This window comes from Caloenas nicobarica, chromosome 1 (assembly GCF_036013445.1).
Source record: "Caloenas nicobarica isolate bCalNic1 chromosome 1, bCalNic1.hap1, whole genome shotgun sequence".
In the NCBI taxonomy this organism is placed as follows: Eukaryota; Metazoa; Chordata; class Aves; order Columbiformes; family Columbidae; genus Caloenas; species Caloenas nicobarica.
The window spans coordinates 58,826,592-58,839,674 of record NC_088245.1 but is presented as its reverse complement, the minus strand read 5'-3'; the positions used below and the strand labels follow the sequence as shown (position 1 = coordinate 58,839,674).

At 38.1% G+C, this 13,083-nt stretch overlaps 2 protein-coding genes across 2 annotated transcripts in view; both read left to right on the top strand.

Annotated features, from left to right (window-relative positions):
- The window catches only part of FRS2 (fibroblast growth factor receptor substrate 2), a 58,577-nt gene extending 47,223 nt beyond the window's left edge, over positions 1-11,354 (top strand). Inside the window, exons 5-7 of the mRNA XM_065658461.1 lie at positions 479-637; positions 1,517-1,680; positions 4,215-11,354. Coding sequence (XP_065514533.1) covers positions 479-637; positions 1,517-1,680; positions 4,215-5,165 — 1,274 coding nt within the window. The 3' untranslated portion in view covers positions 5,166-11,354. The remainder of the gene's footprint in view (positions 1-478; positions 638-1,516; positions 1,681-4,214) is intronic.
- CCT2 (chaperonin containing TCP1 subunit 2) overlaps positions 1-13,083 on the top strand; it is a 161,805-nt gene that overhangs the window by 133,515 nt on the left and 15,207 nt on the right. The window lies entirely within an intron of this gene.

Below are 13,083 nucleotides of genomic sequence, written 5' to 3'. Positions count from 1 at the left end.
AAATTTTACCCAGTGTTTAAATCCTTCTTTCCAGTTGTGCAGGTTTCTTATTTTTTATGGTAATTTAATAGAAATCTAGTTTAAAAAATATGACCTTGTAGCACCACAGTCGTTTCACTTAGGAAAAAAAATATTTATTTAACAGGTATCCTTTATATCAGCTTAAAAAAAGAAAAAAAGCTTGCCCTGTTGTTTGTTTTGGTTTGGTTTCAACCCCTTATTTAGCACTCAAAACTTAGTTTTGATTTTAACTGAATAATTTTTCTAATTTAACTTTTGGTGCATGGGAATCTTATTCTTCAAAGGTTCTTATAGTAATTTTGTGTGTGTTGATGCAATAAAAATTTCTTAACTTTTTTGCTTCCTTAACAGGTATTCATTAAATGGATTCCAGTTCTATTGTTTGAAAGTTATATACATTTTAAGGCATGTTTCTTATGTTAAAGGATTTTGATTTTTTTTTTTGGTGTATTTATAGGAATCTTTGCCTTTAAATGTGCACGTGCAGAAGAGCTATTTAATATGTTGCAAGAGATAATGCAGAATAATAGCATAAATGTGGTAGAAGAACCAGTAGTAGAAAGGAATAATCATCAAACTGAGTTGGAAGCTCCAAGAACCCCTCGAACGCCTACCAGTAAGTATGGTTACACTGTCAGATGACATACCTGAATGTAATGTGGTACTTGGCTTTAAATTAGTTTCCTTTTTAATTACTTGAAGACTTAATGCAAATTAAATGCTATTTTCAGCTAAGAGGCTAATTACCAGTAATGCATTCTCTTGAGGTACTTGCTGAGGATTCTCTTTTGACAATCCTAAGTCTTGGGAACAAAATTGTCATAGTCAAGTTCTTCAGCTTTAAGAAATAAGTTCTGGGAACTTAGTTGTTGCATAAGAATACACTGCTTTAGTGCACACCTGTTGAGTTGCTTTATCACCATATTTTACTTGTAGGATTTCTGAGAAATGTTAATGTTGGGCGATATTCCAATCTTTTTATTAGGAAAAAAGTAACGGTAATATCACTTGTATAATGGTTTTGTAATCTTTCTTTTGCTGTGGGTAGATGGACGAGTAGAGTGAAGACCTTGCAAAAATACCAGAGGATTTTAAGTAATCTCAGGCATATGGCTTGATATTTGAAACTAAGAATTCCAAGTTATTGATTATTTCAGGGAAAGCTTCAGTAAATAAGTCCCTGTTCATTAGGGAGGCATGTTGTTAATGGTACAAGAAGTTGAATAGGGAGTTTAGTGGGAAGACTGCGGTGTAATACACCTAGATTTCAGCGGTTGCTTCAGATGTTTCCTAGTAAATACTAGGATGCTATACTCTGCCATTTGCTCTCCTTTTCTTTCCCCTCAGCAAAACTGAGTCTTGTGGGTATTTAATACTGTTTTACATATTTTAATTTCTCTTTTGCAATTCAAAAATGAAGATATAAAGCATCTTACTCATATGCAGTAAAATGTCCTATTTTAATATGGTTTTGCTTGTTTTCTAATTGAATCAGCTCCTGGGTTCAATGCACAAAGTTTACCTAACGGCTATCCCAGATACCCATCTTTTGGAGACGCTTCATCACATCCTTCCAGCAGACATCCTTCTGTCGGAAGTGCACGCCTCCCCTCTGTTGGTGAAGAATCAACACATCCTTTACTTGTAGCAGAGGAGCCAGTGGGTATTTTTTTTCCCCCTTATATAATTAGGTTCTACAGTAGTTCAGTTTTTTCTAATGCTTGTTCCGTAGGCTTTCATTTGTATTTATCAGTAGTAATGTGTTTCTGCCATATGTTAACTACCTCAGAATAGTATTTGCTTTGCATCTTTAAAATTTATAGCATGGCTTATTGAGGAAGAGTGACTATTTTAAGTTGCTCTTCATGTTTTACAAAAAAAATATAGAAATTTTGCATAGACTCTTCAACAATTTCAGTAATGATTTTTAAACACCTAAATTGTGCTTTTTGCATATAAGTCTACTATTTCACAAATAGAAATCATGGAATAATGTAGGTTAGAAGGGACCTCTAGAGGCCTCTAGGTCAAATTTTAAAGTTAGATGTGGCTGTGCAGAGCCTTGTCCTGTCATGCTTTGAGTACTCCAAAGAAGGGGATTCCACAGTGTCTCTGAGCCTTGTGTTCCAGTGTTTGACCACCTTTGGGAAAGCATTTCTCCCTAATTTGTCATCAGTTGTTTTTTCCTGTTACAGCTGTTGTCCATTGCCCCTTAGCCTTTTGCTGAACGTAAGCTATTTGGTTTATTTCTGTCAAGGAGATATCTGTAACTCCTGTTGGCAGAATCACAGAATGGTTGGGGGTTGGAAGGGACCTCTAGAGATCATCTAGTCCAACCCACCTGCTAAAGCAGGTTCACCAGAGCAGATCGCACAGGAAGGCGTCCAGGCGGGTTTTGAATGTCTCCAGAGAAGGAGACTCCACAACCTCTCTGGGCAGCCTGTTCCAGTGTTCTGGCACCCTCAAAGTAAAGAAGTTTCTCCTCCTGTTTAGATGGAACCTCCTGTCCTTCAGTCTGTGCCCGTTGCCCTGTTGTTGGGCGCTACTGAAAGGAGTCTGGTCCCGTCCTCTTGACACCCACCCTTACATCTCCAAAAAGAGTCTGGCTCTATATTTTCTTTATCTATTAGGTAGCTGAAAACAGCTATTAGTCTTTTTTCCTGACCTTCTCTTAAGACTGAACAAGGATGGCTCTCAGCTTCTCCTTGTATGTCACCTGCTCCAGCCCTTCTAATCATGGTCCTCCACTGGGCTTGCTCCAGTATGGTGATGTCTGTCTTGTGAGACTGAATCTGGGCTCTTCAGTGCAAGTGCTGAATCAATGGTAATAATCACTTTCTTTAACCTACTGGTGGTGCTTTTGCTAGGACAAAACAATGCATATTTGGTTTTCATTGCTGCAAGGGCACACTGCTGACTCACATTCAACTTGCCATCCACCTGGACCCCTGGTGCCTCTCTGGAAGGCTGTTTTCAAGTCCATTGGTGCCTAGCCTGTGCTGTTGGTGGTGTTCCACACTAGGCACTGGACTTTGCTGTTGCTGAACTTCATGAGGTTTCTATGAGATCAATTCTCCAGGCTGCTGAGGTCCCTCTCAGTGGAAACCCTACCAATCTGGGATAGACTGAAAACTTTCAGGTGCTGTGTTCTATCTCTTCATTCAGGTTGCTAATGAAAATGTTAGTCACGTGTAATAAAATGTAACGTGGTTTAGGAAGACTCCCATGTCTGACAAGAAACAGTATTGGAAACCGGAGAAGGTAACCAGAGCAAGTGCAGTGAGCTGTCTTGTGGGAAGGGGTTTGTTAGGAGCCCTCACAGAAAGAGTCAAAGTGTTATTGTTGGAGTTATTGAAGAGTAAATGAGTTTAAAGTATCAGTGTAAGAGTCACATGAGCTGTAAATAACACTTCAGCTTGTAGAGCTTGACACAGAAGCTGGGAAAGTTAGATGCTGCTATAAAATACTACTTTTGCTGTTTGAGTATCCAGATATAGAATTAAAATGTAGAGAAGGAATCCATTACTCCAGTCTTTCCCTTTCAGGTTTGTGTTGATCCACTGTGAGAGCTTGGAGGGATAAACTAGTGGTGTATTCCTGCCTTTCTTAGTGGCATCTGGTGCAAACTCCTGCTCCTTTTTAATTCTGAGTGCCACAGTTCATATGGAATTGTGTATTTTTCTACTTCAGTTTTTAAATGGACAGTAAATTTCCTTTGTGGTGTGGAAACTACAAACATAAATTTAGCCAAAGCGACTATTGTCATTGTCTTGGAAAGGGACAGCAAAGTAGAGCCCTGCTTCACTGATTTGTCCAAGTGATCTAATGAGCTAAGTTGGAGCAGCCCAAGGTTTCCCTGACCAGAGCAGAGCTGGAGTAGACCCTGAAAAGCTGTAACTAGGGCACAACTGAGATAAAATAATTATTAATGTAGGATGTAAATTCTGTTCTTTTGTTAGAGTAATGTTAACAAAACCAACAACAAAATTTCAGGGGGAAAAAACCCAAAACTGTGCACAGTTCAGCAAATTTGAGAGAGGTGACCTTTTCTTTTTAAACAGCTCTTATCACAAGTTTTGGTTTTCAGGTATTTTTATTAGAGAAGTAGGGAGTTAAGGAAAGAAATTTGGAGGGAAAAAAAAGCGGAAATAGCATTTGAATTGCCTCTTTGGTTTTTTTTCTTCCCCTTTTAGGTGCACACTTATGTCAACACTACTGGGGTACAAGAGGAAAGAAAAAATCGATCAAGTGTGCATGCGCCGCTGGAATCAAAGCTTTCCAACACTGAAACAACTAAAGAGAAAGAAGATCAGATGTGTACTGATGACAGAGATGCTCAGGTTCTCCTGGAGCCTGAAGGAGTCAAGTTTGTTTTAGGACCAACACCTGTTCAAAGGCAGTTAATGGAAAGAGAGAAACTGGAGCAACTTGGGAGAGACCAAGTTAGTGGCAGCAGCACAAACAACACTGAATGGGACACAGGGTATGACAGCGATGAACGTCGAGAAACACCATCTGGTAATAAATTGGTGTATGAAAACATAAATAGGTTATCAATCCCTAGTGCCTCAGGGGTCAGGAGAGGTCGTTTGACATCAACCAGTACCTCAGACACCCAGAACATTAACAACTCTGCTCAGAGGAGAACTGCGCTGTTGAACTATGAGAACTTGCCATCCTTGCCTCCTGTTTGGGAAGCCCACAAGCTGAGTAGAGATGAAGATGACAGTTTAGGACCAAAGACCCCGTCTCTGAATGGCTATCACAATAACCTAGATCCAATGCATAATTACGTCAATACAGAGAATGTAACAGTACCAACAAGTGCTCATAAAGTAGAATTTACACGACGTCGGGACTGTACCCCAACAGTCTTTAACTTTGACATTAGGCGTCCAAGTTTAGAACACAGGCAGCTCAACTACATACAGGTTGACTTGGAAGGTGGTAGTGACTCCGACAACCCTCAGACTCCAAAAACCCCCACCACTCCACTTCCGCAAACTCCAACCAGGCGCACAGAGCTGTATGCTGTGATAGACATTGAAAGAACTGCTGCTATGTCAAGCTTGCAAAAAGCACTGCCTCGAGATGATGGTACTTCTAGGAAAACTAGACATAACAGTACTGACCTGCCTATGTGAGCCTGGGAAGCATTAAATCATTTGCACCTTTTGTGAAGTTTATAAAATTGAAGATGCAAATACTTTGCATTTCTTAACACTAACGCCTTTTATAGACTAATAGAACTTTTTCTGCATACTTCATGTACTTGTCTAACTAAAGGGAATTAATGTAGAGCAAGTATTCATTTAGGTAACACTATTTCATTCTACAGTAGTAGTAATTACTGCATAGCAGCATCACCACCTTTCACAGTGCCTCTTTAAATTGATTAGTCTGAGTGACATGCCAGTTTTGAATTTATAAATATTCTGGTCTGGTGCCTATACTCGTTAATGGCATTTATAACACTTTTTAAAGCCTCTTGATACGTGCATTATTAGCAGGTAAACCTAATCATTCAAAGTATCTATCTTATGTTCATTCCTCATTGAAGTGTCTCCTCCAGGATGAAATGTGTGTCATGCATTAATTCACTCAGTTTGACGTACACAAGATACATTGGTTCATCTCAAGGGATATAGACACCACACCTTTTTTGTCTGCGTTTGGTTGTTTGCTTTTTTTTTTGAATACCACATGGGCAAGAAGGCCTCTAATTCCCAATAGTTTTCTTAACTTGTGTGACATTTGAGAGGTCACACTGAAGTTCATTGATCAGAGCTATAGATGCATCTAAACCCAGCCTTAAGCTTCTTCTGCTAGAAGAGAATTCTGAGTGGCATATCAAGTTCCCTGTGAAATCTGACAGAATTTTAATCTAATTAGAGTGGTGGTTTTGGGGTTTGTTTTTTGTTTTGTGTTGTTTGTTTTGAGTTTTTTTGTGAGGAATTCACAGGTCGGTTGTATGAATTAAGGCTCTCTTGTCATTTCTTAGTTCAGTGTGCCTTCTTTCTTTGCATTTGTGTGTTTCTTTTTTATCTGTTTCGTAATGTCCTGGTTTAAAAGTAAAAATTTTGTACATAGCTTTAATTATTGTTCAGGGTCATTTATGTGTTTGTCTTACTCTCTGCATTTGACAGACTCTTGAAGGTCAAATGGTTGTCTTTGTCCAGTGTTCTACTTTTTTATGCCTGACAGAAATACCCCAGCTCTCCAGCAGTATGCATTATTGCACAACTGGAAAGGTTTATTATGCAGTTATTGTCTTCCTCTAAAGCATCAGACGCAGGTTACATGGGAGGCAGGGTACTGGACTTGATAGTTCTTAAAGAAAATTGTGCATTCTAGCAATGTGCATCCATAGTCAATAGTATACTTTAATTTAGAAAGATATGTACTAAATTATCTGAAGGTAGTATTATCTACAAGCGTACTTCTATTCCTTTTGCAGTTGGTGAACTTGGTTACAATGATGGCTGCTCAGTGTTACAGGTACATCCGGGTAGAATGTTGTTTGTTGAATATGCCAGATGCACTCTTAGCAGAAGTTTTGGGGTTGGTTTGGTTTGGTTTTTTAATACTCTGAATAATTTTAGAATTCTGGCAGTATTGCAGGTGCACCTTGGTACTAGCAGCAGAAGAGATTATTCTTGAGCCTGTGATTGCAAAGGAACTGACACTTGTGTGAACTGGTGTGATGTAAAAAAATCCTTGAACTGTGATTGAGGAAAAACATGCAAGAAAAGCCATTTGGAGATCTGAAAAATGAATTAAGGTCTTCATGCAATATTTGAAGTTTTATAAAGAACTATGATTATTTTCAGTCTTTTAAATTGGAGTGTATTCCTTTGGTAACTTTTTCTTTGGTCTTCTCTCAGTTTAGTAGCAGCAACAGTGGCAACACCTGAAATACGTGTGTCTTGCCACATCATCAAGGGATATCGGGCAACTCTGACTTTCATTATTCTTTACAGACTGTATGGTACTGAAATACCAAATGCACAAATAACACAATTTGCAGAAGTAAAAGATGGGAGTCAGTGAGACTGTTATGAGGAACTTCAACGAGAGTAAAAGAGTCCAAAAGCCAAAAGCGACTCATTAATGATTTCATGGTCAACTTGTGTATACTCTTGTGATAGACTCATTGACTTGTGGGGAGACCTTGGTACTCAAGAAGGTAATGGTGACCCAGAGCTAGACATTTTACAGGTCTGCAGCATTCATGCTCCTTCACATCTTTGCCATTGCCTCACCTTATGCTGTGGACCAGTCTTGGTCTGTACTGAAGAGAAATTACCAGGTACTTTAAAATACTTACTGGGTTAATGACACTGGTGTGATTCTTGTTCTTAGCTTATAATTTGTGGGCTGAATAATGCTGCCGCATGTGTTTTGAGGCAAACGTGTTTGATCTAGCTAGCAGCCTAGAAATATGTGGTCCTCATCTACATAGTATGGGATTTTTAGAAATACTAATTAACTGGACCTTTCAAACACACCTGTGAGGCAGGGAAGTAATATTCTTAATAGAGAAATAGGGAAATGGAAGCCTCAGGTAGATCCCAAGTGACCTGCCAAAATTACACCAACCAACCATATCCCTCCTTAGTTCCGGTGCACTGTCCTGTGTGTTTATCCTGAATAGTCTCAGATGCAAGGGATGGTCTGAGTAATTTTCTTATATTATTGCAAGTTTCACAGTACTTCATAGGGGGAGTTTTCTGAGCTCTGGTCCCCGGAACTGAGAACATATTGAAATACCAACTTTCTGTAGCCTTATATTAACAAGTTATGGCATATTTCCAGGACTTTTTTTTTTTTTTACCCTCTTACATTTTACAGGTGGGATAATGCTTTCTCTTTTTGTGTATGCTGCAAACATACTGGGTAATCCCTGTTACCCACGCTACTCATCTTTAGCATTCCTTCTTTTCTGCCCCTTGAAGTAGATGTAGTTGCAATGCACTTTACCCTTTGAGACTCGGTAAATATTTTTTCAATTCAGTCTCTTTAAAGGCTGTGATGTTAAGTTTAGTGTCTGTACTCTAGGATTCAGTTTCTAGCTGAAATCTCTCCACAGTATTTAGATCGTATTTATTTTGGGCCCACAAGTGTATAGTCTGAGAGACTACAAATATGTAACCATTTTCTGTAGTAACTGAGACATGTTAAGTTTACAGAAACTAGGTCCTGCAGAAATGGCAGCCTCTCCGTCAGTTCTACTTTTCATCTGTAACATGCAGTTGGCTGCTGCCCTTCATGTACATTTGACAAGGGGAAGCGTTAATCTGTAGGTATTCCTTTAATGCAGTGATTTGGGGAAGACATACACTGGTGTATCTTTGAAACAAGGAAACTGAGTTGATAAAGAAGGTGAAACAGCAACCAAAAGTACATAATAAAGATTGTACTAGAAATACAGTTAGTGATAATTTAATCCATTGATTATAGCAGGAAGATGTTTGGTTATTTTTTTTTTCCTCAAATTGATGTCAAGAAGAGGACCAATTTTAATTCTGTGGAGTTCCTTGGTGACTCCATAAAACAATACAAAAAAGACCATTCTGAGAAGCTGATAAGTACGTTTTGCTTATGACAGGAGTTAAGCGTAATAGTGGGTGTTGAAGCACACCTCTTCATGTTCCTATTAAAGTCTTTATAGACTTTTATAGACATCTTAAATGTTCAAATAGACATTTCATACCATAAACTACTTAATACCTGCCCCTCTGCAGATGTTTGGATTTTGTGTGTTTGTTTACACCTCTGACTAGGGCTTTGGTGTGAAAAGGGCCACAGAAAGGTCTAAGCTGTACAAAGTCCAAACCATTGTCAAAACAGGGCTGCTCTTTTGCAGGTGACAGACCACAGCTGATTTTGCTGGTTTTATAACGGTGTGTATTGGCTCAAAATCTGGCTGTCCTTGTTTCTGTTTTATACTTAACCACTTTTCAATCAGACAGAGTCAGGAGAGAGCAGATTGTCTTTATTCACTGTCGGTGAAGTGAAAATGCAAGTTCTGATTAATGTCAGTTATGACTTTGAGCATATAATGATGGATCTGATTTGGACCTCTATTTCTAAGCAGTATTCTCCTCTTTGTGTAAGGTGGGATCAATGGTGAGATTCATTTCTGCACTGTACTAATTTATTTAATGGCTGCAAATAAGATAAACGGATGTAGTACGAACTAGTAGTGGAATTAAATCTGAAATTCTCCTGTTTCCCCTAAAGAACTTTGGTCCTTCAGTTTGGTAGATAGAATTATTGGTTTTTTGAATTTAATGATAAGATCTTTCCCATCTTTTCCTTAGGGTAGCAATTCAGGCATTTATATTTGACAGTATTTACTTAATATAAACATAAGTTCATTTACGGTATTTTTATTTTAAATTCATATACACTCCGAAAATAAAGTCCATAAGAAATTCCATCACAAAAAACTGCGTTAAGATGGAGTCAAGGTTGCTGATGTCCTTCTTACAGAGCATATATGAAAGATGGGTAGTCATGAGTTAAGGTTCTTTTGCAATCTTTAGGAATTGCTTCCTCTTTGGACAAGATACGTGAATAAGAAAAAAAATAGTAGCAGCTGTAACTCTGACCATGTATATGTTATTTCTTGTGATACTGTGCTGTAAGTTGTGTGACCAAGTCTGTCAGGTGTCTTAAGAGGATATTATCCTAACACGGCGTTTACTCCAGATTAACGCAGTATTTTGTTTGGAAATATGTAGGTGTACAGATAGAATATGAGAGATAAAGTTACCTTTAAAGTTGATGAAACAAGTGTTGGACATTTCTATATTTTTATATATTACAAAGGGCATTTTGAAATTTTTCTTGCAGTTTTCATAATTATTTAGTGTGGTAATATACATATATTGTGACAATGTTTTCTGCTATATCCATTACTTCGGTGTAATTCTATTTTATGTAGCAAATATGTGTATATACAAAGGAGATTATGTAAAAAATATGATTAAGAAATAGGCTCGAGCCCTACCGAACAGGGACCGTCTTCCTCTGTGTCTGCAAAGCCCTTAATGCCTTGGTGTCCCAGCCGCAGCTCACGTCTGAGACCCATGGCGACCGAATTGCCAAGCGATGAGCGTGGAGGAGCAGCTCCTCTGCTTTTTTCGAGAAGCCTTAGTCCACAAGGTGCCCTGAAGCTCCCCGTGCCGCTCCCTGCTGCTGGGGCTCTGCTCTGCGTGTTCCCTCCTGTGTTCACGGTCCTCAGCCCGGAGAGCCCGGAGTTCCTGTGTCCTTTGCTCCGGTCCTTCCCCTTGGCAGGAGGAAAGGAAGTCTGAGGGTAGGAGCTTTGATGGCATCAGGGAACCTTCCCTGGTAGAGGGCGATCCTTCTGGAGCTTGTTTGGGCCCCGCGCAGCATCCTTTGAAGCCAAACGAATTATTTGTGTTGACTTCAAGGGCCGCTGGATGCATTTTCTACAAGATCAAGTTCTGCTGATGTAACAGCTCTGTTACACCTGAGGACCTGCTTGGTCAAGTTCTTCAGGAATGGTCTAAAAATACTGTAAAAATATAAATATATTTAAATACATGTACTGAAAAAAAATCCTATTTGTTGTGGTCAGAGTTCAGATTATTATGTGAATTTTGATTTCTTAGTCATACTTGCATATATATTGCTTTAACTATTATGTATGAAAGAGGAAGTGATTCTAAAGTGTGTGAAAGATCAGGATTACACCTGTTTTTTAACGGTTATGTTATTTAGGAATGGATGTCAGCAAATTTAACTCCATATTAATGCAGTTTTTTTGCATTAGAATATGTGTGTATATCATACACCCACATTTTATATATAATATATATTTGGTACTAACTTTGTATTTTCCCTGAGATTTTGCCAAATCTCTAACACAGATGTTCTCACTTGTAAGACTTTGGTACTTAAAAACTGAATGTATAAGAAATGCTCTGGTATGAAAGGAAAGAGTGTTGTATGGGGTCCCACAGCACAGGTGTCGCAACCAGCGGGCACGTTGCCTTTTTAACATCTCGCATCACTGCAGCATCACCTTTCATCTCCTGAAAAACAGTCCGGGTTCCAGCTCACCTGCAGACCTGCCATTACAGTACAGCCGAACGCCGCTCTAGCACGAAAGCCAACTGGTAGTAGTAGGAATAAATACAATAGTCACCAGTGTGCCACAAATGCATTTATTAAATGCAGAAATAGACATTTCTACAAAGGCCAAAATCTTATGTTGTATGTTCCTTTCTTGTCATTACATTGTATGATATTGTAAGATTATTGTATGTCCTAATTTGCATTATAAAATTTTTTTTTCCTACTTAAAGGCATAAATATAGCAACTTTGTATAAAGGTAGCTTTCTAGATTTTTATTTCTTTTATATAAAAAAGTCTAAACAGTGGGAGTACCATTGCCAAATTTTCTAAAATTTCAATTAATTTGCCCTGTTCAATGAATTTGTTTTTACAAACATTCCATATTTCTTTTATGAAGAAAGTGTTATTATACTATGCAGAAAGAGTGTATTTTTATGCCATTCCACATTATTCTTAAAAAAAAAAAAATTCACTTGTTTTAAGCTGTCCTTGAGAAAGCTTACCAAATGTGCATTTTTTAAAAATGTATTATGTACTATGACAACATTTTTCCCCTTTACCAGTGCCAACTTCACTTGGAAAAAAAAATTGTAGCATGGCAATAAACTATTGATTTTACATTGAAAATTGTCTGTGGGTTACGTCAATGTTTCCCAATGTTAGTGCCACTGTATTGTATTTTGTTAGTAAAACTTTTTTTTGCTTTTCTTTAAATCATTGCTTCAGGTACCTGTCTATTCCTCCCTCTGGCCCTTGTATTCCACTCATTACTCAGTGGTTTAAAAAAACAAACAAACAAACAAACAAAACCAAGCAAAAAAAAAACCCCAAACAACAACAACAACAAAACCAAAACAGAATCTGATGAGCTGGAGTCTCTAAATTTTTCTCCAAGTTTTTGTTTCCTTTTCACTGCTGTTCTGTCACATGTTTCTCATGTAGATGGGCTTAGAATTTTTTTGTTGTGGTAGTACTGCATGCTAGGAATTTGAATGTGCTCCTTTCTTGGTTATTACGTGACAGACATTCCACAAACCTCAAATGGCCTCTGTTAGTGTAGTACTGATAAATTCAGAAAGAAAGTAATAAGAAAATACAAGGTTGAAGTTTTGTCCAGATGGCCTTTTTGCTTTCTTCTGGAGACTATAAAATATAGCGGCTATTTATCAAAATTCAGTATTTCCTCTTCTCTCCTTCCCAAGCTACTGTTCTAAGGCATAATGTAAATAATGATGTCATTGATACTAGCCAACAAATGAACAAAACCCTAGAAATGTCAGGAGTTATTTTGTTTTCAGAATCTCTTGAGGAACAACATTACGTGGTCCTTGCACGATTTTGGTTCGAAAACTTTGATGTCTGAAAACTCGGTTCTTAAGAAGCTTTTCATACCCCTGGCCAACAGCTTTGCAGCTTTCCTAACGATAACGGCTGCTTGGCCATCCATCGCGCTTCATGTTTCCACACTAACATGATACAGAGTTCTGTAGAAACTTTGTACTGTAGAAACTTTGTACCTTTTCCAGTTATGTTTGTCAAAATGCTTGAGTGCACCAGTGCTGATGTGACAGCAGGTAAAATATATGCAGTTTAGAATTAATTGCCAGCAATATTATGAGTAAAACATCATGCAACTGATAGAAGTAAGTCAAATTAAAATATGTGTATGCCTCACATTCTTGGCCTAACGATGCTTTGTTTCGAAATAAAATTTTGAAGCTGGCTCAAAGTAGGTGGCATTAAACAGCCAACATTGAAGAGGTGACCTTACAGCCACATGCACCTAGTACTAGCATTGCCAGTAATTACATAAACTGGCCTGGGTAAAGTCCCTATACATAAATCACAATAACACAGCTGTTTTCAGTTGGGAGCACTTGAAGAGTTGGGTTTTATGAAAAGTTCCTTTTCCTTTTTCCTTTTCCTTTTTTTCCTTTTCCTTTTTCCTTTCCTTC